Source organism: Kogia breviceps, chromosome 12 (genome assembly GCF_026419965.1).
Source record: "Kogia breviceps isolate mKogBre1 chromosome 12, mKogBre1 haplotype 1, whole genome shotgun sequence".
Taxonomy (NCBI): Eukaryota; Metazoa; Chordata; class Mammalia; order Artiodactyla; family Physeteridae; genus Kogia; species Kogia breviceps.
The window spans coordinates 3,748,007-3,773,539 of record NC_081321.1 but is presented as its reverse complement, the minus strand read 5'-3'; the positions used below and the strand labels follow the sequence as shown (position 1 = coordinate 3,773,539).

Below are 25,533 nucleotides of genomic sequence, written 5' to 3'. Positions count from 1 at the left end.
GGCGGGAGGGGTGGTGGCAGCCCCTGGTCTACTTGACTTAGCCCTCCCGCCATGAAACCCCTACCCTAGAAACCACCCTGTACCTGGGTGGGAGCAATCAGGGCCCAGTATTCACAGCCGGATGGGCCTGGACTGGAGCTTCCACCAAATGAGTGGGGACCAGATAGAGGAAAGGAGATCGGTCCTCTGTGTTGCCTGCCCGGAGTAGACCTTCTGCACTTGTGGGCAGCCTGACCCTTCCAGGGTGAAATAGGCCCGGACTGGGAGCTGGAGGGAAAGGGGAGCCCCTGTCTTCTCGTCTGCAACCCTGAACGGTTGGGGTGGGGAGTGGTGGACCAGATCTTGGCCCAAATGCCAGACTCTTGCCTGTTCTGGAGATTTAGTAGATTTTCTTGACTAAATATTTCTCTATTTGCTACATGATCTTAAGACAATTTCCAGAGACGTTAAATGTTGTTCTTTTAAATAACGTCCACCAGTTAATATGCAGTTTTGCTGGGGAGAGGCCCACTGCACTCCTTACTCTGTCATTCCAAAAGTTCCACCCTGTTTGTAAGCTTTCCGTATCCAGTTTTGGACCTTCTTCCTGTAAGAGACAAGGAAGTTTTCATTACCATCTATGATTTCCTCAAGGTGTTATGTTTATCCTAACAAAATAAATTATATTTTGTTTATTTTAATAAACTCATCAGAAGGGTTTTAACCAATCTGGAAGGTGGCATTATTTTTCTCCCATAGACCAGGGTTTTGATTTTAAGCCCATCTTCCACCCGGCCTTTCAGTTTGATGACCCAGATTGATTGCTCCCAGGCTCTGTAAAGATTCTGGTTGGAATAGCTAGCATTGTAGACAGGTTCCACCAGCATACCCATTGCACCGGAAAATTTACAAAACGCTCGTCCAATTTATACTAGCTTTTTTATCCTCAGCCTGAAGTGCAGGAAGTAGCATCGTCTGCCAATTAAAAACTGGAAAAGCAAGGCAGATGATGGTGTTGTGGCTGATCTAATTCATTCCACTGACATTCATTCACTGCCTTTTCCCTGGTGGGCAACTGGTGCACACTCCTTTTGTTGCCTGTAAATGTATTCTATCCTAGATCCATTACTACTCTGGTTACAGTATTTTAGAGTTATTCGTTGAAGCTTGACTTAACTCTTTGAGCCTAATTATACAGAATAGCCATTCCTTTGGAGGATGAACTTGTAGAAAACCATAAGAGTCAGTCTTATGAACTGAGTCTGAGTCTTTGGAAAGAAAGCCATAGCATCTGTGAAGCAAAGCAGTCACATTCAGCTTTGGCCCCAGAGGAGAGAAGGAACAACTGTCCATGTAGGAAAACGAGGCAGGGGGCCGACAGCTTAGGGAAGAGCTGACGGTCCGGAGGCCTCGGGTGTTTCTAGAATCTTCTTTGAACTGCCAGCTCCATGATTCTAGACAACATAATTGTATCTTCTCTGCTTCACTTTTTTTCCCCTAAAGTTAATTGGAGAATGACTTCTCCTGTGCTTTGGGTTTTAGAGAAAAAAAATTAGTGTAAACTGACAAGGAATTTTATAAAATTTGAAGCGCTTCAGGGCAGTGATAGCTGTCTGTGGTGCTGCCCTCTCCGCCTAAGGATGACTGTGAGATGAGTCTGTCCTGCCCACCTCCCCCCGCAAGAGCTGCTTATGACAGGACGCTCTGAAAGGACTTTTGTGAAACACGTCCACTTGTAACCTGGCTCATGGTGTGGTCTTGGGAACAGTGTGACGTAGCAAGGCACGCATGTTGCATGTGTGCTGTGTAAAGGGGGTTTCCTATTTCCCATTCCCTTTTCTCCTAGATGGAACGCATAAGCCACATATTTATCTTAACTATTTCCTTGAATCTCATCCTTCCATATTTTTCTGGTTATTTTCAGAAGAAAAACTAAATTTAAGTCACTCTCACTTTCTTTCTCTCTCAGAATAAAATGAGCAAATTATGTGAAAAATAAGTAATAGAAGGCAGAGCAGGTGTTGTGAATAGTTAACCTGCACAACTGACCTTAAATTTTAAATCGTTGCCTTTTTTATTGGGTTAAAATAGATAAGGTAAATAGTGGGCCCCAAATCTGCAGCTCTTGCTCCTAAGGTGTTCTGGTTTTCATTTCTTAGTGGCCAATCCACTTTAAAACATGAAGGAAAAATCCGGAACATAATCACAAAGCATCCCTTGGAGAGAGTTTCCAAACGTGAATGAGAAAATAACAAGCCCCATTCCCTGAGCTCAGGTACTGTGCCTGGTACCTCACTGCAGTACCGAGCATCCCTTCTCCCAGCAGCTCCGGGAGGAAGGAGCCTTTCATCTATAGGTTCTGTGAGGAGGAAGCTGTGGCCTTAACAAGGCCATGGAAGCTTATCCCAGGTTACACCACTTCTGTACCCTTTAAACAATGAAATTTAAAGCAAATATTTTCCAAATTACCCAAGTATAGTACATATTCTTTGTTAAAAAAAAAACAGAGATATAGGAAATCAAATTTTTAACAAATTAGCAGAAACCATATACATTTATATGTGTGTATATGATGAAACACATATACACACAGAGAGAGAGAGAGAGAGAGCAAAGCCTGAAAATTGCACAGTAAGCAGACAGTATTGATTAACCCTGGCGAAGGAAGGCGAGAGGTACCAGGAATGGAAGTGATAGTCAAAAAGAGTCTTTAGCTTTATCTTAAATGTTCTGGTTTTTTGCAAGGAGAGATTTTCATGTATTCGCTGTGTAAATTTAAATTAATAATTAAAAAACCCTTAAAGAATGAGGACAGAAAGCCACATTCCAGATTAAGTTGAATCTTCTTTGATCAACTTCTTCACCCCTATTCTGACGACCTCGTCTTCATCACAGTCTCCACCCAAGAATGTTTCAAACTTTTCAAAAATAATGTGTACAGAATATAGGCAAGATTATAAAGTCATTGATAAGGAAGTACAAGGTAGTATTCTATGGTGCTTACATGAACAGACCCTGGATCCAGACTGCCTGGGTTTGAATCCTGGCTTCCCCGTTGTGTGACCTCCTCATTTATAAACTTGAGGTATTAATAGTACATATCTTAAAGGGTTGTTGTGAGGCCCAAATGACTTATTATTTGTGCAGTACTAAGGACAGCACCTGGCACATAGTAAGACCCCTATAAGGGTTACTATTATTATTATCCTAATATTCAGGAAAAACTATGATAAATGTTTATGTATCCATCCAGACTTTTTCTGTGTGTATGTACATATGCGTATACCCACACATACAGATACAGACACATACACAAACATTCATGTGGGTAAATATAGATGTATTTTTAATTAAAATCGGATCATACTATTTCTATTTATCGTAATATTCTTTGTACTCAACACTATATGTTATAAACATCTTTCTGTGCCACTAAATGAAATATGAATACTTTATTTATTTGGCCACACTGAGCGACTTGCAGGATCTTAGTTCCCCAACGAGGGATTGAACCCAGGCCCCGGCAGTGAAAACGCCGAGTCCTAACCCCTGGGCCGCCAGGGAAGTCCCGAAATACGAATATTTAAAACAAAAATCAGTTGTATTTGGTCTTAACTAGTTGTGATAGTGGATCCTTTTGACCAAATACGTGAACATTTGATAAGACAGAAATTTCTTGGCATTAAACTGAGAATCTGGAGTGCTTATAGGTGTTGATACAGCTTACTTAAGTGGTTGCGTGGACATTGATATATCCACCTAAGTGTCTGATTGTTTGTCTTATTTGTTAAGTGTGAGGATATTCAACATTTAAAAAAATAAAGACCAGATTTTTTTTTTTTTTTTTTTTTTTCAGTACGCGGGGCCTCTCACTGCTGTGGCCTCTCCCGCTGCGGAGCGCAGGCTCCGGATGCACAGGCCCAGTGGCCATGGCTCACGGGCCCAGCCGCTCCGCGGCATGTGGGATCCTCCCAGACCGGGGCAAGAGCCCGCGTCCCCTGCATCGGCAGGCGGACTCTCAACCACTGCACCACCAGGGAAGCCCAAGACCATATTTTTTAATCAGATTGTGGACAGTTTAAACGAAAAATTAAATTTCTGGTTTATTTCATAATCCCAAACTGAATCTTTCCTTTTTCTTTCTCAACAGTCCACTATGGAATTTTTCTTACAAGCAATTAACCCAAAACACCCAAATCATTTCTGTAGCAGTTGCTGCTAAAAAACTGGAATGTTATGGCCCTTGTCCAAGAAAGATGTGCTGATGTGATAATTAAACATTTAAAAATGTTTATTTTCAGAGCCCGTATGTGAGATAGAATGCTATTTGTCAACATCACTGTTGGAATACAGCTCTTTGTGAGAAGAAAAATGATACGTGAAAAGCACACTGGTTATTAAGAGCACGTTTTCTTCCTCTCCCTCTTCCCGGTACTTCAGGAGATGTTCCGCAGAGCAGAAGAATTCTTATCCAAGACTGCAAACAGCGAGACGGATGAGATGGACACGTCGGACACGCAGTGGGGCTGGTATTACCTGGCGGAGTGCGGGAAGTGGCACATGTTTCAGGTAGCGCCCCTCGGGCGGATCAGGCGGGTTTAGACTCACCGAGCGCCGTTGTGCAGGTGTGAAAAGGGGGTCCAGGCGGCACCCGAAAGAAATCAAACCTCAGGGAAGTCAAAGGGCGGAACAAAAAGAAAAATCAGAAATTCTTCCGGTCCTTTTCCTTTCCCCAGGTTTTCACAGTGTTTACTCAGAAGAAACGGTGTGTGTTTTCTGTGTGTCCAGAGTGCAAGCATGACTGAGGGGTACGTGGCCTTGGCACGTGTGAGCAAGGCCAGGCCTGGTTTGGTGGACAAAGGGAAGGGGAAGTGACCAAGCCGGTCTTACACCCCTCTGTGCTCCTGGTGTTAGGTTAGGGGGTGTAGAGAGGTCTTCTCCTCCAGCCTCACAGCAACCCGAAAGCAGATGCTAGCACTCTGTCTTACAGCCAAGGACAGTGCAACTCAGAAAAGTTACTGTAATTGGTCTTGAGTCACACAGCTCGTTAACGGTTAAGCTGAGACCTGAACCCATACTCAAGAGCTTGTGGACTTTTTTTTTTTTTTTTTTTTGCTTACAAGGCTACTTAAAGAAGATTTGATTTGAGCCACTTAAGATGTGTAATTTTGGCAATAATTTGGAAACACTGTAACACTTTGGAAAAAGTCCTTCTAACCAGTTATTGAAGTTTCTTTGCTGGAAATCCTTAAGCTGTTTCCCATATGCTGTCTTAGCTGAGATTCTCCCCGTGTGTTGGGAACTAGAACAGGTGATTAGTAAGTTTCCTCTGTCCCTCCACTCTCTGTCTCTGTCCCCCATTACTGCCTTTGTGGCCAAGCCATTCCTGTGAACAGCTGGTAAATGAACTTTCTGGTTTGTCTTAAAGCCGGATACCAACATTCAGTGTTCAGTTAGCAGTGAAGATATCGAAAAAAGCTTCAAAACAAACCCTTGTGGCTCCATTTCTTTTACTACTTCCAAATTCAGCTACAAGATAGACTTTGCAGGTATGTTTTTTTCCCTAATAGTTGTGTGTTCTTAGTATGTTGATATGGTGAAATCTGCAGTTCTGAAAATCAGGGTTAGTTGACATACTTGCAAACGACAGAGTAAATCCTTTTTGTAACACATAAAAATACCTGTACAAAAATTCAAGATTTATAATCTTTTTGAGCAACACTGCCTTTTATAAAGGTTATTTATATGCTTATAGATACTAACATATATGGAGATTGTCATGTATTTTCCTGTAATGCTTCTCTTCTAAGGAACACAAAACACCTCTAAGCCATTGTTTTATTCATCATCCTCTCAGCCTTTTGCAATAGGTAGGATCAGTCAGATATTTTAAGGATCAATCAGAGAGGTTACACGACAGTCATAGGTAGCTGGATTGAGTTTTAAGACCAAAGTTCAGCTGAATGACCCATCTCTTGGTGTCTTTCCTAGAAAACTACTCTTCAATGGACATTGCCTCCTGACACTTTCTGATTTTGTTGGCTCTTTCACAGACTAACCAGCTAATCTGGAAATCAGCCCTGCTTTATATTTCATGCATGATACACGGGCATGTTTTTAGGGACCCCATGAGAAACCTGTTGGACTCACCCTGCAGTTTCAAGCTGCCAGCCTCAGCTGTCTACTGCTTAGAGGCAAACAAAAGCTGGAGGGGGAGCCTTTCTTAACAAAAGCACCTGTGGGCTGCCACACAGCTCAGTCCTCTAGGTGTTCTTTCCCGTTCGCTGTGAGTGGAGTCCTTATGGCAGAGTCAGTGCTGTACTGTGGTGCGGGAGGGTGTTGGAACCCTAGGAGGTTCCCTTGGAGGGTCCAAGGCCCAGACATGCTGCGGGAGCTTTGTCCACTAAGACGCTGATGGAATCGGGTCTCTCATGACTGCCGGGCCCCCAGAGTTAGTTGTTTTTTTTTTTTAATCAAGAGTTAAAGCCATTAGATTCTTACTCCTGACTAAGCATAACATATTTTACGACATTAGGCAAATAGGCTGCCTTTAAGGGGGCCTGACGTTTGTCTTAGACGGAAGGTGTCAGCAGACACTTCAGTCTCGTGTACACCTGTCAGTTTTGAAGCCGTACGGAGACATCACAATGTGCAGACATCAAGCTTCACGTAGAGGACGGAGTTTGTCAGAGCTTTTGGTAGGTAGCCCAGCAAGCCGCATTTTCTGAAAGGATATTTTCTAGTAAGCTGTATCTTTTTGGAAGTTTTCTCTCAGACGGTGCAGTTTATTTAAGTCTTTATCAAAGAATAGGAGTCACGTGTAATAACACCAGCTCCCGCTCCTCTGTGTGATGACACTGTTTCAGAGGTACAGGTATTAGCATTCCCCGTGTACCACTTGTAAAGTTAGCCCCCATGGTTCTACCACAGGCCGGCTCGGCTTCTCTATAAAAATGGTGAAAAGCAAACTTGAAACGAGGTAGTAAAAGAAGAGCGCAGCACAGGCTTCGCTGCATGTGCTGGGATGACCTGTCTTTTTCCCTGCACGATGGTCGCACCAGCGTGTGCAGAGCCTAGGAGAATGCGGAGGGGCAAACGCGCTTCACACAGCCTTGGCCTGGGTGGGTGAGCCCCTTTATCTCGGAGCGGAATGACGCCAGTTAGGCAAGGTAAACTGACGAGAGTCTCACGTTAAGACTTCGCACCTGACTTTGTGGGGACGAAGAGGGGGACCTAGTAAATACTGCCGCAGCCGAGGGACAGAGGAAAGAAGAAAACGATGCTTTAGTGAGTTCACTAGTCTTTCGTCACTGGGATCTTTCATAGAAGTCTGTGTTGAGTCTAGCTAGGCTTTCTATTGTTTTGGTTTAGGTGTACAATTTAAAGAGAAGGCAAGAAATGTACAGATTTTTGAAACTGTGAATTGTACACGTTTTATCATGGTAATGTATCTTTTTTATCATTTCCAAAATTTTTGGAGAAATCAAAGTAACATTTTTCACTTACGAAGCCAACCAGAAGATTCAGTACTGTAATTTCTTTCTCTTTCTAGTACTCTTAATTTTCCTAAGTTTGAGAACTCTCCTATTGTCAAGTCAGTTTAACCCAAGTATGGTTACAGAAAGGGATAGACCTTACATACTGAGCCGTGTATGAAGTTAGCTTCCTCCTGTGTGAGCTTAGATCAAGTGATGAAGCTGCTTTTTATGCCATGATAAACAGATGTTGGTCAAGTATCCCTAATATACTGTGCTTAGTAGCTACTCGCAAAGCTCCATGATTCCCTGACCATCGTGTAGTGTGGCTAGAAATTTTCATGACAATTTATAGCACGGTGTGTTTCTGTGACTTATCTAACATCTTTATCTTTTTGCACAGAAATGAAGCAGATGAACCTCACCACTGGAAAACAGCGCTTAATAAAAAGAGCCCCTTTTTCTATCAGTGCTTTCAGGTATTGTGGAGAGAATGGGGTGGAAAGCAAGAGTGGGCTTTCTCTCTCTCTCGTCTTCCTTAATATTTAACAGAGGAACAAATAAACTGTTTCGGTAGGTTATTTAATAATCTTGATATTGGTCTTTTCTCTACTGAGTTTCGCATTCATTGATGCAAGAGCAGTATTGTTATTTTCTGCTGGCATTTCCTTTCCTGTTGTCCTTCCCATTTCCCCTTATATATTTGTATTTTTCAATTCTTTAGAGCACTTTGCATGGTAGTTACAAAATGCTTTATGCTCTCTGCTATAAATCCTTAACATAACCTACTGAGGTAAGTTTTAATTAGCTTGGAAAGACTCTCACAGGACCATCCAGTTATTTGGGCCATAAATCCTAGGTAATTACCCACTTGGTCTTCACCTCCACTGAACCCCATTGGGCAACTCCTAGAAGTAATTTCAAATCTGTAGTGACTGAAGGGGACCTGGGAAGATGGGAATGCATGGGACAAGGGCACAGCCTCCTGCTCCCTGGATCTGGGTGACAAGTTTTCTTTTTCTGTCTCCTGCTGTCTATAGCCTGAAAAGAGAGGTGTAAATGCCAGAAGAGAATAAATATCTGTTTCACATGAATGGAGTTGAAGGGCATGTCTCCTATTTTCTGGAACGATTCCTCAATCAAGTATTGAAATTCCTGCTGTTCAAAGAATTTAAAATGAAACAGAAACAATGCTAGCATGTGAATTGTAGGAGATGCCCATTTGTTCCTTTCAAGGAGATATTTTGAAAGGATTAAAGACAGAAATTTTTTAAGTTTCTGTCAGTTAGTTTCTTGAGACTTTTGGCTTACATTTTAGGGTCATGATTTAAAAGTTACTCAAGTACTTATATAAGGAATGCTCCAGTACTTCTGTGGAAGGGAGAGAATCTTACTTCCTTACCAGCTACATCACATCCTCATTCTTAAGTGTAAGGGTTTTCATAAAGGAATTACTTATCTTCAGAGGGTATGGAATCTGGGAGAAAAATGAGACATAATAAGGAAAACTGTTATTGTAACTGTGTGTTATTATATCTGGTACCCTTTGGTGGGGAGAAGCACTTAATGGGGTCAAGCACTTTGTTCTCTCACAGACTATACAAGCCATAGAACAAAGATAGGAGAGGGAGAGAATTAACCACAACAGAGGACAAAAAGCAAGATAATAAAAGAGGAAGAACAGTTAGGTAGGATACAGAAGAGTGATGAAGATGAGGAGGTATTGATACACAAATGTTTATTTATTACAGGAATATGTTGAGCCTTTTTTGACATATGCAAAGTGAATAGTACATTTCCTACCGACAAGGAATTTACAATTAACTAAGGCTACAAACATTAAACAAACAAAAATCTTTTCCATAGCTAAAAGATACATCAGGCAAAGTAAAAAAACAAAAACAAAGAAAACCTGGGAAAGGTATTGTTAACTCGGTATCACAGTCAAAGGGTTCATCTGTATAGTATTTGAAGTACTTTTCAGAATCTCTAAGTAGAAGACCAGCAACCCCTTAGAAGGATGAGAACAGAAGAATTCTTGGAAGAATTTGAATAGTTCATGCAACCTCACTCGTAATAAGAGAAATACAAATCACACCAGATTATTTCTTACCATCAGATTGACAAAAATTCTCAAGTTTGACGACACACTCCTTTGGAGAGGTTGTTGGCAAATAGGCATTCTCTACATTTCTGGGGGAAATGTCAATGAGTATAGCCTTCGAGGAGGGCACTTTGGCAGTTTCTGTCAAAATCAGGAATAAATATATTCTTTGACTCAGAAATGCCATTTCAAAGATGTTATCCTAAAAATTGACACGTGGCCATGTACAATGACCAAGGGACAGACTTGTTCTTTGCAGCATACTTAACAGTAGCAAAGAGTTGAAGAAGGCTAAATGTCATCAGTAGGGGACTTGTAATCAGTAGGGGTGTGTCCACGCGACAGTGTCTGCCCTGTGCCAGGCTCTGTGCTAGGATGCTCTCTTACCTACTGATATGGAAGGATCTCTAAGAACATAGTCAGTGAAAAAAAAGAGCAGCTGCAAAAGACACATGATTATGCTACCATTCGTGTGTGCAAAAAAAAAAAAAAGGCTTGTGTTAACCTAGAGAAGTTCTGGAAGAATACCCAAGAGACTAAAAACAGTGGTTACTTGGAATGGAGGCAAGAGGTGAGACGTAGACCAAGGACTGGAGTGGGAGGGAAACCATGTTCACTTTTTTATACCTATTCATCTTTAAATCATATGATTGTGTGATCTCCCCAAAGTTAAAATGAGAAAACATACGCTAAAGATAGGCTTGAAATTGATGAATCTCTTCTGTAACCTCCAGTCACCAGAAAGGATTCACACCAATATTATCAGTTACAGCCTTTTGCCATCAGGCTCCCCGAGATCACTGTCTTTTCCTGTGTTCACATCCAGTGGCTTAAACATGGTGGGCAACTTTACGGGCTTCTGCGCTGAGTGAGTTCCTGGGGACCGTGCAGGGGGACAGTGGACAGTAAAGAGAGAAAGGTTTAGGTTTGAGGTAGATCTTGAAGGATGTTGAACGTGCAGCCGAGGGTTCGGGATGGTATTTAATAGGCAGTATACATACATCTCTTAAAGAGGTTTGTTGTTTTAATCCAGAATTTTTGATTTTCTTCTTGGAAATTCCTTTTCTTCACCTAAAATCTTCCTACATTTAAAAGAAATTCTGAAAAAATAAGAAAAACAGGACCGAATTAAACGACTGTTTTTGAAATTTTAATGTTATGTAGGATTAGACGTTTCCCATCCGATTTCTCAATTCAGCCCCTAAAAAGCTGCACACAAGCGGATGTTCAGTAAATATTTCAAAATAAAGAAACCAAGGACTACACTTAATTGCATTTGTCACAATACCTCAGCATGAAAATTCAGCTTGGGAGAACACGTCTAAGTCATTGACAGTGATTTGAATCAGCTTCTGATCTTTTGTTTTGTCTTTTCTGTTTAAAGTTATATCTGTGAAAACGAGGCCATCCCCATACCGCTCCACTGGGAGAGTGTGAACGCCGACCTGCCCTATCAGGTGAGGGCAGCGCTGGCCAGCTGCAGGTGGGAGAGATTGGAAAAGACCCCAGTAAAACTGTGCCAATTTCTCTTTCTAGCTCATTCCTTTGCACAATCAAACACACGAATACAATGAAGTTGCGAGTCTCTTTGGGAAAACAGTGGATCGCAACAGAATTAAGAGAATTCAGAGAATTCAGAACCTAGACTTGTGGGAGTTCTTTTGCAGGTGAGACAGTTTCTTCTCTGAACCCCCTCCTTGGAGCACAAATGTTTAATCGTATTCCTTGCCAGTGGCACCACCACGTGAGCTGTGTAGACGCACTGTGCGTGTTTTGACCTGCTTTTTCAGCTCTCTTCCTCATCCTCAGGGAGAGCTGCTCTGTAGGGCAGCACCAGCACCCCGTGCAACACTGTCTGACAGCCTCTTCTGCGCTGGTTTCAGAGTTTCGAGCTGGGCGTCGTGGCTGAATCAGCAGTACCAGGGGGTGGGGGTGGGGGCTGTTGAGTTCTGTTACTGTGACTTTGTTGCCTCAGACTTCCCAGCCTGTAAGTCATTTGCTTGTTTTTAGCTTTGAAGGGCATTGTAAAACGTACCGTTTACGTTCTAGATTTAAAATCTCCGTTCATTACTCAGCTTAGGTTGGAAATGACCCATTGGATTGCTTGGTGCGCACTTAACCTAAAAATAAAGCCCAGTACGAGAGGCTTAACAGGTATTGTCCACATGAACACGTGGTGCTGAATTTTTTTGAATAACAAGCATTCCTTAAAACAAGTGATTTTCTGAAATACTTTTATTAAATCTGTGTTCAAGGTTTGATTTCTAATATTTTTTAATACAAGCATTTAACATTTAGTCAGGAACATTTTAAATAATAGAGTCTAATGTCATGAACCGTTTGCATCCATCATCCTGATTTAACATTTATCTAGATTTATCATCATAATCTATCTCCTCTTTTGCTATGTTATTGTCGTTGCTGAAGTATTTTAAAGCAAATCCCAGGCCTTAACTCATTTCATTCTCATATACTTGAAAATCAGGCTGACTTTTGTTTGGTGATAATATGCGGAATTCTTTCATGCTTCTGCTAGGTCAGTTCCTACAGCCTGAGTAAACTCCAGGTTTTATTCTCATAAAAGTTTATATTATAAAATGAGGGTTTTCAGCTTGTATTCTTTGTAATTTTGAGTCTTTGGGCCCAGCCCACTTTTATTTCTGACCATACTGAGTTTAACTGAGTTTAGGTTTTATTCGGGTCTTGTTTATTAGGTGACTCTTTTGTAGAGGAGGATGGAAGCCTCCGTCTTCTTTGATCTTATTCTCTCAGTGAATAAAGTAAGTTTTCCTAAAATGTTCTGATGAAGACTTAATTCCTTCTGAATCGGGCCTCTGAGGTGGAATTCCTATCAGTCTTCCTCGTAATCTGAGAGCTCAGTTGATTCCTAGCGGTAGAAATGTTCCAGTGAATCCCCGGCACATCATGTACTAAGACTCTCACTGGAGATGTTTTTACTCTGTAGATGCCGTCCGCGATGTTCTGTGAGGTCGGCCTGTAGAAATCTGTGACGGGAGTGAACCTGCCACCCGCCGTGAAAGCAGAAAACACTGAGCCACACTTAAAGGACAGCCTGTCACTCTGGTCCCTCTGTGCCTGAAGGACGAGAACAGACTCGTCCGCCCCGTTGTCCCGTAACCTGTGACTCGCTGTACAGGCGGGAAAAGCCCGCGTGAGCCCAGCAGGTGTCACTGTGCATGTTGTCCAGGCCTCCCTTCCCTCCTCCCTTCTTCCAGAAACATGTTCCAGAACCAGCTTTGTGCCGGGCACTGTTCTAGGCACTCGGGATGTAAGAGTGCCCAGGCCCAGAGCCTGGGCAGAAGTAGGCTGGGGCGGGCGGTCACGGAGCACTTCCTACGCCGGTGTCATCTCGGCCGGGTGCGGGAGGAGAGGGGAGGGCGCCCCCGGCATCGGGCGCAGCGCGGGCCAGAGATCGATGACAGAGGGAATGTAGAACATGGAGAGGGTTTCAGATAGGACAGAAGATAGGATGAATGGTGAGAGAAGATGCTAGAAAAGTACTCAGGAGGTAGAGCATGCAGGGCTTTGTGGGAGACCCACTGGGTGGTCGTGTGATTTTCTCCATCAGCCTTATGAGTTGGACTGACCTGGCGTCTGGGTCAGAGGGTTGGCGCAGGCCAGGCCACGCAGGGCCTTGTAAACAAACAAAGGGCTTTGGGTTTTTCCCCTGGGACACTGGAAAGCCATTGCAGGACTTTAAGCAAGACAGTGATGGAGCTGATTTGCATCTCAGAACAATAATTTATGAGGCTGCATTGTGGAGAAGGAGTTTAAAGCAGTGGTTCTCAGTGAGGGGTGATCTTGCCCACCAGGGGATGTTTGGCAACGACTGGAGCTGTTTTTGGTAGGATGGGGGGTTCCACTGCGTCTGCGGGGTGGAGGGCAGGGATGCCGAGCGTCCTGCGAGGCACGGGACAGGCCGCACGACGAGCTCCCCAGCCCAAGGCGTCAGCAGTGCTGAGGGTGAGAAACGGGTTTAAAAGGATCACAGAAGGCTGACCAACTGAGGAAATTGTTCCAGTTGTCACAGACGTGACACACTGCATGGCCTGAACCACGGTGCCGTCTGTACCACTGCGGCGAAGAGGACTGTTTTGTGATATTAAAGATATAGAATGATATGTCCTGGTACTCGGTTTAATGTGCATGATGGGGTGGGGAGGGGAGATGGGAAAGAAAACTCCGAGGATTCAGACTTATTTGTTTGGATTGACTGAGGGAAATGGGTAGGAACAGGTGTTGGTCTGGGGAGGACGGGGAGGGGTTAGCAGTTGATACATGGGTTGGGAGCTCAAGAGAGCAGTGTAGACAGAGATACAGGTTTTGGAGTTACTGGAAAGTGTGGGGTCATAGAAGCCAAAGGAATTGATAAGATGACCGGGTGTTTTATGTCGATTAGGAAAAGAAGGGGGTAAGGACCAAACTCTGGAAGGGATGAGCAAAGGAAGAGAAGGCTCAGGGAGGAAACTGAGAAGTGACCACATAGAGTGGAAGAAACCCGTAGAACGTGGGGTCACAGGAGCCAACGGAAGAACGTGGCTGACACGAGTATGTGTCATCGTCAGGGTGACACACGGCAGAGATGCCGAGGAAGATGTGTCTTGAGAGCGTCCTTTGGATTTTGCAATAAAACGTCCTCGGTGCCCCAGGCGAGAGCAGCGTTGATCGTAGGTGCTATACTGTGTGTGCAGCAAACGCTGACAACTCTTTCAAGGCGCTGGGCGGTGAAGAGAGTGAGAGATGTGAGAAGATGGTGATGCCGGCGTGGGAAGGGTGCTTGGTTTTGTTTTTCGAATTTAAAGCCAGGAGAGACCTGAGGATATTTACGTTATTAGAGGAAAGAACCTATGCAGAGGGAGAGTTTAAAAGACAGCAGAGAGCGGGGCAGGGGTCATGGGATGGGACTCAGAGAACGCGGGTCAGAAGGACAGAGACCGGGTGGTCCAGTTAGATTTACAGATGAGGAGGGGGAGGGGATCGGGGATGAGGTAGGTCAGGGAGTTCCTTCCTGATACTTTGTTTCCTTGCGGGAGGAAGAAGTGAGGTCGCCTGCAGAGAATGAGGTGCTAGGCAGGGGGATGTGAGGGAGGGAGAGGAAAAGCGGAGACAGGTTCCACAGCCACTGTGGAACCCAGCCCGGGGCGGGGGAGAAAGAGCTAACCTGGGAACCATGGGGTCTCCATCAGTGTCGAGGGCGTAGCTGACGTGGGAACGTGCGGATTTGGGGTGGGAACCATGGTGATGTTGTCTCATTGATTCCAGCACTCCCAGTTCTAGAGCAGTGAGGGGAGCCGGTTGGATCGGTCCAGGGTTGGGAAGGATACGGCAACAGGAAATAAGAGCAGGGAAGGCTGCTGCTTTGTTAAGAGTGCTGATTTAGCTGTGAGGCTCTCCATCCTGGCTGCCTGTCAGAATCACCTGGGGAGGCCCTTTAACCTATATGGGCATCTGTCACCCATCCCAGTTACACTGAATCAGAGCCTCTGCGTTCTGACAGTTTTATCTTTAAAGAGGTCTACAAGTGAGTGCGGTGTTCAGCCAGGAGCGAGAACTGCTGGTCTAAACTGGACGAACCTATTTCAGTCCAGAGCGCGACGCTCTTCCTGCCGCATTTGGAATGTGGGGCACGCCCAGCCTGGCCCGGTTGGCACCCTAGTCCCTGGGGGGGAGGGTACTTTTAAGACATCTTTGAGAAGTGGGTGCAACAGCATCTGCAGTGAGTTCAGAGATGAGTGTGGGCTTGGCCAAAGGTGGGCAGGGTGGTGGAGAACCTAGTTCGGTTTCAATCCTGTGACTTTCCCGGAAGGTTTAACTGGAGCCCAAGAGGCCCTGGAACCCAGTGTTCGCCTTTCTAGAGTAAGGTCATAGTGTGAGTCTCCGCGTGTCCTGGGTGCCTTGGCGATGGGCACTAAAGTCAACCGTGCACGCCGTGGGGGGTGCAGAGCCGTGACCACCCCGTCCCATAGGTGCTGCACCTGTCCAGTGACTGAGCAGAGCTTCAGTGCCCACACCTCTGGCTCTTTCACTAACCACCACTACATTTATCTTATCTAAGAGAGACTCGAGTGAATTTTCAAGCCAGAGTTCATTCTAATCTGCACCTGAAAAGTAGTGATGAGTGAATATCCTGATGATAGCGTGGATTCTAGTCATTACAGACCATGAAGCTTAATATTTGAAGGACGTATGTTAAATAAATGTTTACTTAGCAAAAACCAGAATGAATTCACTGATGCTCCTCTAACTAAGAGGACTGCCATAGTGGTAGGTGGATAAGCCCCTTAGACAGTGTAACTTGATTTCTACGAGTGGTTGAGAAAGGTCCTTACGATGGAGGCGAGATGGAGAGATGGGTGCCGGGTGACCATACAAAGGGAAAAAGTAATATCTGGTTAAAAGTCTAATCAGACAGCAACTTGCATGGCATGCATGCTTTCTTCTTGAGCCCTTCCACATCTCTGTCAGGAATTTGGATGAAAATGTAGGAGGCTTGCTTATCACACTTGTGGAAGGTTCAAAACTAGAAGGGGAAGCTTACTTGTGGGGTGAATTAATCAGGAGTCAGAAAGACCTTGGAAGATTGAAACAGTGAGTCTAAACAAATGTGATTATCTTCTCTTAAAAAGATTTTTTTCTTAGTTAGAAAAGCAACAAATGTGCACTGTAAAAAAAAAAAAAAAAAAAGGCAGACAGTACATAAAGGTCTAAAAAGAAAGTTGGCATAATTTGTTCTTTGTGAAAACATGATAGCTTTTTCTGAAATAAATGTTGGTTTAATGCACATCCTCCTAACGTCATGCTTAATGGTCTGAAAAGACTGTCTCCAGTAGAAGAAAGCATATGCATTTGAATTTTGATACATGCTGCCAGAGGGCTCTGAGAAAGACCATATACATTTCCATTCTCTCATCATGTAAGGGCAAGTGTCCTTCCTCCCAACCCCGAACGGTCCCTAAGCTGCCTGCTCTTTATATGAAATAAACCTATTGCATGAGATTTAGACATCAGTTGCACAAATCTAGCGAGCCGAGAGAAGCCTGCTTTGAGAAAGCGCCGGCAGTTTTAACTGACTACAAGCGAGCTCAGCTGGGCGCCGTCCCACGACATCCAGGCTGTTTCTGTTTCTTCCCAGCCTTTTCGGACTAGAAGGGTGTCCAGCAGATTCCTGCCCGCTAAAGGCTGTCCAGGATGGAGAAAGGCCTAGAAGCCACGCCATGGGAGGAATAGTTGAGACAGTCGTGTCTGTTCACCTGGGGAAGAAAGCCTGTCAGTGTTCCTAGTTATTCCTGGATATTTGGAGTTGTTTTGTGTTAAGTGTTTGGTTGTTCTGCGTTCAGAAGGGAATAACTAAGACCGATAGTAGAAGACCGGGGAGGCAGATTCTGGTTCACCGTGGGGGGGGACTTTCTCACAATTACAGCTGGTGGCCAGTAGCTCGGCTGCTGTGCAGAGCGGGGCGCACCGGACTCTGGGGTGAGCTGAGCGGGCACGCGGCAGCTCTCATTACAGAGCTAACGGGGGAGGGTTCTTTTACATCTTTAAGACATCTTTTGAATGAAATATATTTAAATGACAATGCAGCCAACAGTTTACAGACACCCGTGTACCTACCAATCAGATTTAACATCTTAATATTTGTGACATTTTCTTCATCTTTGTGTCTGGGTTTTTGGGGGTTTTGTTTTTTTCAGGTACACAGCATTAGAGAGCAAGGTGGAGTGTTTCCCCCATCCCCATCCTCTCCTCCTTCTTTCCCCCTCAAGTTGCTGTGATACCTTCTTATCCATGTTTTTATATTTTTTACTACCTATGTTTGTATGCCTCTACAATACACATTATTATTTTGAGATACAGGTCTCTTTTTGCATCATTCTTTTTACATTAAACATTATTTTTCAAGAGGTATCTATGTTCATACGTATAGATCTCTAGTTCATTATTTTAACTTTCATGTATAGATATATAATTATTCATTTTTCTGTGAAAGAATTTTAGGCTGTTTTCGGTTTGTTTGTTTTTTTACTATTACAGTAAGTCCTACATTGAATATCATTTTATGTGTTGGAAGAGGATTGTCCATTGGCAAGAGGTTTGGACTGGATGGCTTCATGTCCCTTCCAGCCCTAAGATGCAAAGTTCAGTTCAGTTTAACCAACATGTCCTACTGTGGGGATAAAAAGATTAAGGCATATGGTCCATGCTCAAGGAATTCACTGTGTAAAGACTCTGTGAAGTATGTATTATTTACTGTTTGTAGTGTCATTTTTAGGCATCTGTAAAGCTTGGCTGGCTTAGGCGATCAGTCACTTTACTATGATGGGGCATTGTCTGGGATAGCTGTAGTTTTTGGTATAATTTTCAACATTCAGTGTCAGTATTAACTAATAATTTTTGATGAGATGATTTGTGTGTCCAAGATCATCTGAGATTATTTTTTTTTCCCAGAGCTCTTTGTTCACTTATGATGTATGTTAAAGAACTGTGTTCTGTTTTACCCTTTCTGTTGAGGTTTGCTCCTTGAAAAATTAATAATGCCACTTATGGTAGATATCTGTGTATTTTGTGTCTGTGTTATGTGTTTTTAGGAAAAAGGCTCAGCTCAAGAAAAAAAGAGGTGTGCCTCAGATTAATGAACAGATGCTATTTCATGGCACCAGCAGTGAATTTGTGGAAGCCATTTGCATTCATAACTTTGATTGGAGAATCAATGGAATACACGGTGCCCTCTTTGGAAAAGGTAACTGTCTGAACCCAGTCAGAGCGCTGGAAGAGGGTCTCCTCTCCTGAGGGAGGTTGACTGCTTGTGGCTCAGGGGCTTGAGAGTCACTAAGTTAAAAGTTACCGTCCTGGGTTCCTGGCACACCCTCAGAGTTTCTAAGACACCAAAAAGCCACTTCCTGCGCGTGCAAGATGGAAGGAAGACTTTTTACACCTCTACCAGATTAGATAACCCCCCAAGTCCCAGTCATTCAGATGGGGCATCCTGTCCAGATTTGCTGATTTTTGCATTGTGACGTTTACTTTCCATGCATAAGTCCTTTCCATGGATAAACCCATACACTGAGCTGTTTTATGTCAAGTACATAGAGCACTATAAAATCAATCAATTAATGTGCACATTGTACGTAGGTCTATTTTTTTGTTCGTTTTGTTTTTTAACAAATGATAGGTAGGAATATTAATGAGCATCAAGGAATCATGGGGGAAATCCTCACCGTTTTTCTAATGTTGTGAAAGTCTAAGCTCCCCAGTTTGTGCTCACTACTCAAGCAAATTAAGGAGAGAGGGAGGGGAAAAGGCAAGGGGTGGACATTTCTTTGCTTGGTCCTTATTTTGTACTTTACCTCCAGCAAGAGAACTGGCTACCACTCAGGATCAGGAGGTGCTACATTTTTAAGAGTCAATTAATTTTTAAAATAACGACTTTAAAGGCCATCCCATTTATTTAACTGTAAGAGGATCAGAAAGGTGTTACATTAAGTCCTGTCAGATTTGGGTAAAATAGGAGACTTTGCAGTTCATTTCCGAAATGTTTTAGGGTAAGTATTTCCTTAATGATGTCAGCCTCCTAGGCTTACCATTTTGGAAGAGTCGGATTCTTCATGGAATCGGATTCTTCCTCTTTAGGCAGCGGACAAGTGAGCTTGTCCTTTTGGAATGTTCAGGTGTGAATAGCATCACACTCTCCAGATATCTTTTCCTGGATATGGGGTTCTCTCATCTCCAGAAATAATATCGAACGGTTACCCTGTAGCACAGAAATGTGGTTTCTTGGGGTTTGAAATCATCTCTGCAGACCCATGGTTTCACCGTGCTCTCCAGTGGATGCTTAGATGGGTGGGTGGTGGATGGGGAAAGGGTGGAAGGAAAGAGAAGTGGGAGGGAGGTCTGAGCAGTGACAAGGCAGGTCCTGTCACTTGTAATCACAGAAACCATTTGTATCCATCTTACTACGTATTGGATTTCTTTATAAGACTCTTTTTGAAAACACAAGTCTGGTTGCTGCGTTTTGGTGGGGACGGGGATGGTGTAGGTGGGGACTCTGGTCTGTACTAACAGATCCACCCCGGTGGCAGCCTGCACCACAGCTGTCCGTGACAGACGGATTTCTGTTCTTTTCTTTAAAGCCTACTGGCGAGGAAATTCCATGTCTATTCCTGTTACACAGTTCCGTGTGTCTCTCCCCCTAACAATCACAGTGGTTTTTTTGCTTGTGTTTCATACACTCCTTGGAGTAATCTTGGCTCTTCGGGCTCCTTTTTGTTTAAGGAACCTATTTTGCTCGAGATGCTGCTTATGCCAGCCGCTTCTGCAAAGACGACGTAAAGCACGGAAACACATTCCAGATTCACGGCGTAGCCCCGCAGCAGCAGCATCTGTTTAGAACGTACAAATCTATGTTTCTTGCCCGAGTGCTGATTGGAGATTACATAAACGGAGACTCCAAATACGTGCGCCCTCCTTCCAAAGACGGGAGCTACGTGAATTTGTATGACAGCTGTGTGGATGACACCTGGAATCCCAGGGTCTTCGTGGTGTTCGACGCCAACCAGATCTACCCCGAGTACTTGATAAACTTTCATTGATTTCATTTCCAAGCTTCCGTGGTCGAAGAAGTTTTCTTTTTCGCAGGGAGATCTGCTTGCCGGTCACCTAGCTGCTCAATGTTAATTATCTGATCCTTTTGAAGCAGATACGAAAGAAAGAGGCCTCCCTATAAAAAGACGTAGTGACTTTAGGGTTGGTTTGTTGTTGTTTTGTTTTTGTCCATTACTCATGTTTGTTACTCATGTTTGTTACAGATCGATACCATTGCTGTTTTAACACCTGGGGTGAAACACAGCGCTCAAAACGCAATCAGCTGAGTCCCTCCACCTTTAAAGTTTACATCCGTGTCTTCAGGGTAAATGGTTTCAGCTCAAATAGACTTATTCATATGTATGTTCAAAAAATAAAAATACAGACATAGAGGTGTCCCTTCAGAGGAATTGAGCCTTTGTGACCGAATTCTGAAATGAGTGTCCCCCCATCTACCTGTTGCTTTGCTGGTCTTCCGAAGGGGGGTGGAATTTAAAACCTTGAAGCAGCCTGAGTACCTGGAGAGAAACAGAAACAGGAGAATCGTTGGCAGTGCTGCCAAACAAGCCAGAAGGAGAGGATCAAGACAGGGTGCCCTGCTCCGGATGCCTTCGGGCGGCAGGCAGCACTCTCGGCCTTGCCCTTCTCCTTCTCCTCCGCTGAACTGAGCGTGATCAGACGGCGCGCCGTCCGTCCGTCCATCCCCCCCTCCCCCCCCCGCCCCGCGCTCCTGAGGTCCTGCGCCAAGACTCACCGCACGGGGTTTTTACTGCATCTTCAGGATGGAGCTTTGATTTATTATTTAAAACACATACTTTCCCTTTGTTTTGGGGTCCCTACAATGATTACTTCGAAGAGATTTTTCTATCTGCCGCCCCCACACACAGCTATTCAATGATTTATAAAATTCCCACTTCTAAATTGTATCTCCCCATTTTGAATCATTTGCAGAAAGCCTGGGATGCTTGGAACACATCTGGTTTATTCTTTTGAGTAGCAGTTGACAATACGCTCACTCTCTTGAAAAGTTAGGTCTGATGCGTAATCATATGCCCAGTGGAAGTTTGTTTACCTGCTGCATCTGTTTGGCTCTTCTATTTTAAGGAGGGCTAAGTGACGCTGGAACAGCTTCCTGCCCCTCACGCTATTCCAGCAGAGGCTGGACAGCCACGAGGCGGAGATGTTATACAGGAGTCTGGGTGTCAGGTGGGGGGATTGGCCGTATGACTGTTAAGTGTGTTTCCAACCGTGATTTTCTATGATTCTACCTGAAAAAAGCAGAACAGTGGTATCTTTTCTGGGAAACCTTTTTTCTAACTCAGTTTAATACTAAATTCCCTCTCCATTATCTTCACTCAGTTTGGGCTGAAAGGTAGTGAATGTAATTTAACTTCTCAAGAAAAATCCAGTACATGTCTATGCCTGGGACGCTCGTTCCATCACTTGAACTGGGAAGGCATCTAGAAATAATACAAATAAGGAGTAGGGAGCATGATTAGGTGTGTAATTCTTCAGCTGCCACATACCCCCAGATGCTCATCGTAGCCCAGAGTACACGCGATTGTGCAGCCGAAAGTCAGTCGCGCACAGGGAGTACCTAGTACTCAGGAAGTCGCGTGTCCAATGCTTTGTAGTCAAGTGACAACAGAGATTTCCCAATATTCTGACGTGCAGACTAGCAGCCGGTTTCGATGAAGCGCTGTTAGTGTTTAGAAAGGACACATCTTAGAAAAGTACGCCGAGGTCACCAGGGAAATAAAGGCGGGAAAGTCGGCAGGCTGCCTTGTGGGAGGTGGTACACCGCTGCTCCGGACTCGCTCCCCAAAGAGGACCTTAGAGACATCAGGGGGTCAGATTCTGCAAAGCTCGCTCTTCTGCTTACTTGTTATTTGCATGCAAGATGATGTTACAATGGTCAGCACTTCAACACGGCTGTCTTTCTTTTTTTTTTTTTTTCCAATTTAACATGATGCCGCTTGCATCACTTGAATGGGGTAACTGTTGTAGTTTTGGGGGTTGTTACTCTTTTAGACACGTGCCAATTTGATCTACAGGAGACTAAGAGCCCAACGTTGAAACTTGCAAGGCAACGGGTGTGAACTCGGCACTGCGCTAGCTGGCTCATCTCTAGTAGGCAGCGTGCCCTGCGCTAGACACTGTAAGTAACAACTGTGCTGTTATCCGTGTGTGAGACCATACTCCAACTCCCCTTTTATAAGAGAAAGCTGACTGTGACGGCCTTTTTAAACGTGAGAGCGTTGACTTCATCAATGTTAGTGTTCCTCTTTGTTCTCATAAGTAGATCGAGTCGAGAATCGTATCATCTGTGTCATCAGAACCAGACACCGCCGTTTGCCATCTTTTCTCATGTCGTCACATAGTGTTGGGGGTGGGAGTGGGGAGAGAAACATTCCAGAGTCATGAATAAATGATTTTTTAAATTCTGCATTAAATACACTCCAGCTGATAGTAACTCTTCTTTTCCACTTCGGTAATATCAGCCTCAGGGTGAAAAAAAATACCTGTGTTTATAAGAAACAGTCTCCGAAATCTTGGCAGTAACGAACAGGAAGGTTTCGTATTAATGCCAAATACAAAATACGATAGACTGTTCCAGTGAGGATGGTCAAGACTTGGGAGTCATTTTGGATGTATGAATGTATTGTTTTTACATGGAGTGATTAAAGCTTTCCGTAGCAGGTCCTGGAGGTCTGTGTGTGCCATATATTTGTTTCTGTGATTTCTGTATCTCATCTCCACCTCGCATTATTTAAACCTAAATTTTCAGCTCAAACTTAATGGACTGGAGGTGTTTGTTTCCTGTAGCTCTTATGGAACCGATTTGCGGGTGGGGAAAGACCCTTGCTCTCAGTTTGAATCGTCAGGAGCGCTAGCTAAGCATATAACCCGTGGGGAACAGCATTGACTCCGTGCAACCGAAAATTCTGAAACAGACCAAGGCCTGGCGCCTTTACGCTCAGTGGCTCCTGGCCCAGAGGAGCGTTCTGGAGGGTGTCTGCTGTCACCCGAAGAGCAAGCTTCCTGAGTCCACCAACCTCCAGCTGCTCCCGGTATGTCCTTTTGAAGTACGTTAGACGTTTCACTTCATCTTTTAAGCTTCTGTTGGCCAGAAAGGAAGGTATCAAAGATACCTTAATCGTAGAGCTGGGAGAAATGCAAAGCAGAATGACCTATCGACCCACGGAAACAGGCAGGTCTTCCATTCGCTGAAACCACGTCCCAGTCTGTGTAAATGCTGGACTATCACTGAGATTCATTATGACGAAAGTGATGTAGACAAGTGACATCTTTACAGAATTGTGCCTAAGCCATCCAGGCATTTGAGGTCACCTCCCGGGTCACCAGGAGCAGCGCTAAAATCAGTCTTAATAGTGAGCGGTCCTGGTCGTGTTTCCGTCCCAGGCTGCCCTCTGGCCCCAGGGAAAGATGTTTTATTTATTTTTCAACAAATGTTTTATTTTGCGTAAAACAGTCCACTTCTAGATGAAAGTATACATTCTGTACTTGTAAAGAGAAAAAGGAAAGGTAATGAAAAGATAGCAAGGAGAAGAAAAACCAAAGCCTTGTTTTTGATCAGAAGCTTTAGCAAAGTGATTTTGCTTCATTTTACCCCTTTGCACCACATGCAGGAAGAGGTTTGGTGAAACAAGCCGCCTGCCTCACTCCCTGTGAGTAATTGGATCGTGATGCTTGGGCACCGCTGATGGAAGAAAGGAACATTTGAAAGAAATACGAGATACCTGGTTCTCGGGGGCTGCCTGGTCAGTGAGAGTGATGTATAAGGGAGAGGTGATCCCCAAACGTCTTGGAAAGATGTTCATAGTTCATCATTAACCTTCACTATTCCGCAGGAGTACTTTTCTTCTCGTGTTTTCCCAGACTCCAGGCTGGGAGCTAGCTGGGGTGTTGCTTTGGTCCCTCTCTTCCCCCGCCCGCCTCCTCTGCTGCCCTGGGCTCCATCCATCCCAGCTCCGAAGGTGTCTTGCTTACTCCTAACACCTGATGGCTCCTTCCTTGCTGTGACTCAGCACGGCCTCCTGCTGTAAGATTATGTAATGCGTTTTCTCAACTCCAATTTCCTGGCTTTCATTCCTCAGCCCTGCAGGCTAAGAACTTGGCTTTTATTTGAACTTTCTCCCTGTGTGGCTATGGATCTAAGAAATTAGCACTGGCTTCTTGTGAGAACGGAGCATAGGGCCTTGCCAGAGACATCTGTGTTCCCTGCAGCGTTTTAGCTTTGCTGTACCTTCTGTGGAGAGGCTGCCCGGCAAGCTGATTCCGACTCGCATCTCACTATTTAAGCCAGTTCAGGAGAGTCACAGTCCAGAATTGAATTCAGATCATCTCTGCCATCTTAACCATAAATCCAGATGGTGCTTCTCGTGTTTTCCTGTTCCTTTTTAAGAAATACCTTGTCCTGAGAGGCCCGTTACACTTTAGTATCTCCTTGGGTCACACGTGGAAGCTGCAGGCGTTCTAAGTCCACACTCGATGGCATTCTGAGAGAATCAGCATTCCGGCCCAGTTCCTCCTCTTTATTCCTTTAAGAAAAAGATCAAAGAACTTCCCTGGCAGTCCAGTGGTTAAGACTCCATGCTTCTACTGCAAGGGGCACGGGTTTGATCCCTGGTCTGGGAACTAAACTCCTGCAAGCCATGCAGCCAAAAAAAAAAAATCAAGCCCCATCTTTTTTTTTTTTTTTTTTTAACATCTTTATTGCAGTACAATTGCTTTACAATGGTGTGTTAGTTTCTGCTGTATAACAAAGGGAATCGCCAATACATACACATATCAAACCCCATCTTGAGAGCGCTGATCTGAGTTTTCTTTCTGGCTTTGCTGTTTGGCTCCGTGTGACCTTGGATAACTCACCAGAGGGCGAAGGTCACTTCTCAGAAGGTGCAGTTTGTGAAGGACTGAGCGGACTCTTGTTAGAAGAAAAGCTCATGGGTGGATTTCTGTAGGCAACACCTTACCTGACTGAGGCCCAAGAGGCAAGCGTTTGGGATGGGGAGGGAAAGGGATTGACCTGGTTCTCCCCGAATCCCCGGCACTCAGTCTCTTCCTCCTTGAGTTCACAACTCGGAGGTCCCGGGGTGCGCCCGGCAGTGACCGAGTGCAGCACAGCCCCGCCCTCGTGCGACTTACCGTCCAGCAGGAGGACACATCCTGAACTGTCACAGGAGCGACCCAAAGGGAAGTTGAGGCCCCTCGGGAGCCAGTGACAAAGAGATCCAACCTATCCCAGGGGTCAGAGGAGGCTTCCCTAAGAAGTGACGTCTGGACGTGGAGGCCCAAAAGAGGGGTGGGCGTCAGTTAGGTGGATTCTGGATTCTGGCCACACCCAGCTACCCT

General features: G+C 44.5%; 1 protein-coding gene across 7 annotated transcripts in view; it reads left to right on the top strand.

Moving 5' to 3' along the window:
- PARP11 (poly(ADP-ribose) polymerase family member 11) overlaps positions 1-24,892 on the top strand; it is a 38,212-nt gene extending 13,320 nt beyond the window's left edge. For 3 of the 7 annotated variants that reach the window (XM_059080696.2, XM_067008568.1, XM_067008567.1), the window contains 7 exons: positions 4,420-4,548; positions 5,408-5,528; positions 7,858-7,933; positions 10,943-11,015; positions 11,095-11,225; positions 18,165-18,316; positions 19,849-20,561. In XM_059080696.2, the coding sequence (XP_058936679.1) occupies positions 4,420-4,548; positions 5,408-5,528; positions 7,858-7,933; positions 10,943-11,015; positions 11,095-11,225; positions 18,165-18,316; positions 19,849-20,165 (999 nt within the window). In that variant the 3' untranslated portion in view covers positions 20,166-20,561. Of the gene's footprint in view, positions 1-4,419; positions 4,549-5,407; positions 5,529-7,857; positions 7,934-10,942; positions 11,016-11,094; positions 11,226-18,164; positions 18,317-19,848; positions 20,562-22,211; positions 22,952-22,983 lie in introns of those variants that run through there. The other 4 variants (XR_010835736.1, XM_067008569.1, XM_059080697.2 and 1 more) reach the window with 4 other exon arrangements.
- The last annotated feature ends 641 nt before the right edge of the window (positions 24,893-25,533 follow it).